Here is a 6,000-nt window from a genome sequence, read left to right as displayed (position 1 = left end):
ACTTGGAATGATCCTCCTGCTCAGCCTCCTAAGTGCTGGGATTACAGGCTGTAAGTATTATTAATTTATGTTAAAATTTCTGACAATCAGTTAATAAAGGTTTTGCCTGTTTGTTTTTGTGGTTTTTTGTTTTTTTTTCTGGTACCGGGAATCAAACTCACGACCTTGCGCTTGGCAGGCAGGCGCTGTGCTGCTGAGCTAAATCCCCAGTCCCTTGCCTGTTTGTTAATATGCATTTTTCTCTTACCAGATAATTGCCAAGAAATGTTACTGATGGGATGTGTTTTTGATTTTAAAATCTGAAAATACAAAAAGTTGTAATGAAACTGTAATTATTCCTTGGGAAGGAGTTAACATTGTAAAAGAAATTAAACATAACTTTGGAACTGTATAGAAACCTATATCTATACACTGCTTTAAAATTTTAAAATCATGTCTCCCTGCATTATCCTTCATGGAATGCATAATAATCTTTTAAATGGTACAACCATTACTATTTCAAATTTAAGTGAATCTTGGAGAAGTGGACATGTTCATTATAATCCAGCAAATTAATTGCAAAGAAACAACTATGTTCTGCTTCCTGAGTTTTAATTCAGTGCCCTGGCCACTCACATGATATTCTTTGCTTTTGTTGTAAGTAATGAGACTGTATCCCAGCATGAAGGATATTTGAGTTTCGTATTTGCTCAGAAAAAAGATCTGATTTCATATACCTTCATAGGATCTAGTCTAAGGATTTATCTTAATAGATGACCATCTTATATTCTGGAAATATTAAAACCTTGATTCTTACATTTGTTTCATTCCGGCAAATTTTCCTTTAGCCTAAACATGGCAAACACTTTGCTAAATGGTATGATAAGCTACAAAAACTACTGATGATCTGCTTCACTATTCAGTTTTTGGTAAAACTATGGACTCATACTTTGGGAGCCTTATTTGGCTGTATTTTACTAAGTATTCTGGAGAGAAGAGAAGGCCCTGAACACCCCTTCATCTTTCATGCTATCTTTGTGCCCCTTACTTAGTTCTCTCTCTCTCTGGAGTTAGTGCTGCCTAGAGTACAGTACCTGGACCATCAAGGTACCTGGTTTAGGGTTCAAGAAGTTGGAAAGTGAATTTTCCAGTTTGCAAAGATCTTAGTCCTCCTCTCCATATTGCTACACTGCTTGTAACTCCTCTTGAAGCACAAGGAAATTTTTGAGACGGTAAATCATTTGAATAAAGTTAGAATCTAAAACCAACAATATTTCTTAGATACTTTTTGTATCTTTTGGAACATTTTTGGTAGTGCTATACTTAGACGACTGGTGTAGCAGTGAAAATATTTTACATTTAAAATGGAAAAAAAAGATGAAGATAAACTAAGTATAGAATAAGAGAATAGTTAAATTGTGATATGAGCCATTCAAAACATTATATCCCAAGTTTTTTCTATAATAGAAAAGGTGCTCATACTCTAATACTGAGTTTTAAGTGCCAGATAAAGAATTGTGTGTAATTTTTTTTAAAGGTATGTAAATGGAAAATACCAATCACACTTAATCAGATGTTTTACTTCATGTGTATTAACTCAGTTGATGCTCACATTAATCATAAAAGGTAGGCCCTGTTGTTATCTCTCTTTTATAGATGAGGAAACTGAGGTACACAAAAATAAGTTGCCCAAGGTTACACAGTCAGTAGACAAACCCACTAAAAGAAAAGACACTAGTTAGTTATTATCTTTGGATGATAGTGATATGGGTCAGTTTAACTCTATACATCTATGTCATAGAATGTATTTCTGCTATTTTTATAGTTGTAAATAACATTTTAATAAAGAAATTGTAGCGTGTTCAAAATCTAGAAAAAGCAATATGAGAAAATTTGTAGGTTTGAATTTCAAAAAATACCTTTTCTTATATCTAAAATAGAAATTATGTTTGATTTAAAGTTGGAAAATCTGGTATGCTATTGCACAGGAAGGTATCAGTAACAGTAATGTACATTTCAAAATGTTACAAAGAAGGAGTTTGAGTGTTTATTTCTTTTTCATTGTTTAGTTCATGCATCTCACTATGTTACCCAGGTAGGCTTTGAATTCCTGGATTCAAGTGATTTTCCTGCTTTAGCCTCCCAAGTAGCTAAAACTGCAGCATGCACCACTGTACCTGACTTATTTTAGAAGAGATAGATATGTTTAACCTGATTTAAACATTCTGTAAAGTATACATGTATTTAAACAACACATGGTACCCCTATTAATATATATAAATGTTGTATTTCAGGTGAAAATAAATTTAATTTGAATAAAAATGTAAAACTCCATTGAAAAAACACAAACACCACTACTTTCTATCAACACAGAACTCTCTAAATGACCTCTTGGCACATGTCTGGCAGTTTTCTTTTATTGGTAAGGAAGATAATAATCCTTCAGTTCATGATTAACCATAAGAAAGTACTATGTTGTCAAACCAGGCCTTGTCTTGATACTCAAAATACTTAGCCAGTAAGAGGGAGTGTAAAGGCACATTGCAATAGGACATGTCCAGGAAGATGTGCACTCTCTACAAAGCATAGCCTCAAAGGCAGAAATTTTTCAGTTCTTTCTTGCTTTCATATCCATTATTGCTTTCCCTTTAAAATTGATACTGGAGATTGAACTCAGGGTCTAATGCATGCTAAGCAAGTAAACACTCTACCACTGAACTACTCCCCCAGGCACCACTCATAGCTCTTCACTATGGCTGCTCAGCATCTATGCTGGGAATTCCTCCTCTGGTTCTTTTCACCATTTTTTGTCAGTCTTAGTCTAACTAGATGTCATTTCAAGTTTATCTCTTTTTTATTTTATTAGTACATGTTTGCCGTTCATAATGATTACAGTCATTGTGGCGAGTTGGTACAGAAAACATCTTGATCCTTTTTATGTCCCCTTCCCTTCCCCCTCCTTCCTCTCTCCATCACTTGGTCCCCTTCCAAAAGAGCTATCTCCCTGTTTCCCATTATCTGTCTTTTATTTTGCTCTTTAATTTTTTATATTTTGGGTTTTTTATGTAAGAGAAACCCTGCAATATTTAAGCTTATGTGTCTGATTTATTTTATTTAATATTATGGTCTTAAAGTGCATATGTTTTAGTACACATGGCTTGTTTATCATTCTTTATTCCTGAGTAGTACTCTTTTGTGTATAAATACCCCATTTTCTCTACCCATTCATCTGTAGATGGACGTATAGGCCATTTCTAAGATTTTAGCAATTACGTGATGGCTGCTATAAACATGGGTATGCATGTATTACTGCAGTGTCTTTAACTCATTTGGGAAAATAGCTTGAGGGGTAAAGCTGGGTCAAAGGGAATTTCTAGCTTTTGGAGGCGTATCCATACTAATTTCTATAGTGATTGTACTTGTTTACATTCCTGTGAACAATGTAGAAGTGTGCCTTTTTTCCCTCTGCCCTCACCATCATTTGTTATTATTTGATCTCTTGATGATAACCAAAATGGAATCGCAGTGTTGTTTTAATTTGCATTTCTCTAATGGCCAGAGAGGTTGAACTTTTTTCCTGTATTTATTGGCCATTTGTACTGCTTCTGAGAAGTGTGCATTCATTTCACTTGTCCATTTTTTGATTAGGTCTTTTACTTTGGGTGGCCTAATTTTTTTAGTTCTGTATATATTGTAGATATTAGTCACATGGTGAGAGATATGGGTCTAGATTCAATGTTCTGCATGTGAATTGCTAGTTTTTCCAACACCATTTGCTGAAGAGACTATCCTTCAGCATATATTTGGCTCCTTTGTCTAAGATCAGATGGCTAAATGTATTTCTACAATCTCTGTTCTGTACCACTGATCCACGTGTGTTTTTGTACCACTACTATGCTGTTTTTAATCACTATAGCTTTGTAATATAACTTGAAAGCCTGGATTGTGATGCCTCCTGCTTTGCTTGTTGCCTAGGATTATTTTCTCTAGTTCTGTGAGGAGTGCTGTTGGTATTCTAATGGGGATTGCATTAAATCTATGCGTATCAGTTTTGGAAGTATAATCATTTTGACATAATTGGTTCTGCCTATCCAAGAACTGGGGCTATCTTTCCATTTTCTGATTACCTCTTTGATCTCCTTTTTCAGAGTACTGTAGTTTTCAGTGTAGTGCTTTCATTTATTTAGCTTAATTCTTACGTACTTAATTTTCCTTGATGCTATTGAGAGTGGTATTATTTTCCTAATTTTTTCTCTGTGGTTTCACTATTGATGTATAGGAATGCTATTAGTTTTTATGTTTCAGTAGGCATGATGGCACATGTCTGTAATGCAAGCACTTGAGAGGCTGAAGCAGGAGGATCACTGTGAGTTTGTGGCCAGCCTGGGCTACATAGTGAGTTCAAGGCCAGCCTGAACTGCATAGCAAGATCCTGTCTGAAAAAAACAAGGTTTTTTTTGTGCGTGTGTGTCAATTTTATATACTGCTACGTTGCTGAATTTGGTTATTAATTCCAGGAGTCTTTTGGTGGAATTTTTGGGCCTTCTATGTAAATGATCATGTCATTTGCAAATAATAATTTGACTTCTTTGTTTCCAATACATATTGCTTTTCTTTCTCTTGCCTGATTGTTGTGGCTGAAGTTTCAAGTACTATATTGAATGAGAGTGGTGACAGTGGACATCTTTGTCTTGTTCCTATTTTAGAGGAAAAGCTTTCAACTTTTCCTATTTAATAGAATATTAGGCATGAGGTTTGTCATAAAAGGCTTTTATCAGGGTTATATCATGATTGGTTTGTTGAAGTTTATTAAAGGTTTTTTTCTGCATCTATTGAAATGATCATGTAGTTTTGTTCTTGCTTCTGTTTAGTGGTATATTATATTTGTTGATTTTCACATATTGAACCATCCTTGCATTCTTGGGATGAAGCCTTCTTGGTACTAGTGTATTGTCTGTTGCATTCTGTTTGCCAGTACCATGTTGAGGCCTTTTGTATATATGTTCATTGAAGAGATTGGCCTGTACTTTTTTTTTAAAATTGGGACCTTGTCTTGGTTTGGAATCAGGGTAATGCTAGCTTCAAGCAATGAGTTTGGAAGTGTTCCTTCCTTTTCAATTTCCTTAAAGAGTTTGAAGAATAGTGGCATTATATTCTCCCTAAAGTTCTTGTAGAATTCAGCCATGAATCTCTCTAGTCCTGGATTTTACTTAGTTGTTTTTTATTACTGCATCAGTTTTATTTCCTATTATTGGATTGCTCACAGTTTTATGTCTTCTTGGTTCAGTTTTAGTAATTCATATTTGCCTAGGAATCTGTCCCATTTCTTCAAGATTCTCTTGACTTATTGGCATACAACTTTTCAAAGGAATTACTAATGATCTTCTGGATTTTGATAGTATCTGTTACAAGTTTGCCTTTTTTGTTTCTAACTGCACTGATATGAGTCTTTTCTTTCCTTCTTTTGGTAAGTTTGGCTAAAGGTTTGCATATTTTGTCTATTTTTTGAAAGAACTAACTTTTCAATTCATTGATTTTTTTCATATTTTTTAAGTTGCATTTTCATTAATTCCTGCTCTGTAATCTTTATGATTTCCTTCCTTATACTAGGTTTGGGTTTGGGCTGTTCTTATTTTTCTTAGCCTCTTCTCATCCTTCTGAGGAGCACTTTTTTTCCCCATTTCTTTGCTTTTGAATGAATTATTGTTTGAGGCCAAAGTTTTGAAAGAAGCTGTGGTTTTAAGATTCACCTTTTATTAGAGTAGTGACATACCAACAGACTGCAACAGCGGTGGAAAGACTCATGTTGACAAGGGTTTAAAACTGAGAACATTTGTCATGAGATCCTAATAGATTGTCAGATGCTGGGAATACTTAGGAAAACTCAATCATGTGACAGCTCCATGTAGTTAATGATGATTATTGGGAGTTTGTGTTTGTTTTTTGTGGGATAAATCATCATTTCACTAGCTTAACACAAAACTGCACTCATCACTCCTTCAACTCTGTATAACCCCCTTT

At 34.5% G+C, this 6,000-nt stretch overlaps 1 protein-coding gene across 2 annotated transcripts in view; it reads left to right on the top strand.

The window, feature by feature from the left end:
* Nucleotides 1-2,325: 2,325 nt before the first annotated feature.
* The window catches only part of Snx25 (sorting nexin 25), a 108,956-nt gene continuing 105,281 nt past the window's right edge, over nt 2,326-6,000 (top strand). Inside the window, exon 1 of one of the 2 annotated variants that reach the window (XM_013512965.1) lies at nt 2,326-2,401. In XM_013512965.1, coding sequence (XP_013368419.1) covers nt 2,363-2,401 — 39 coding nt within the window. In that variant the 5' untranslated portion in view covers nt 2,326-2,362. The remainder of the gene's footprint in view (nt 2,402-6,000) is intronic. The other variant, XM_005373470.2, reaches the window with a different exon arrangement.

This window comes from Chinchilla lanigera, unplaced genomic scaffold, assembly GCF_000276665.1.
Source record: "Chinchilla lanigera isolate Chin_1 unplaced genomic scaffold, ChiLan1.0 scaffold00002, whole genome shotgun sequence".
Classification (NCBI taxonomy): Eukaryota; Metazoa; Chordata; class Mammalia; order Rodentia; family Chinchillidae; genus Chinchilla; species Chinchilla lanigera.
This window is presented reverse-complemented; position numbering and strand designations above follow the sequence as displayed.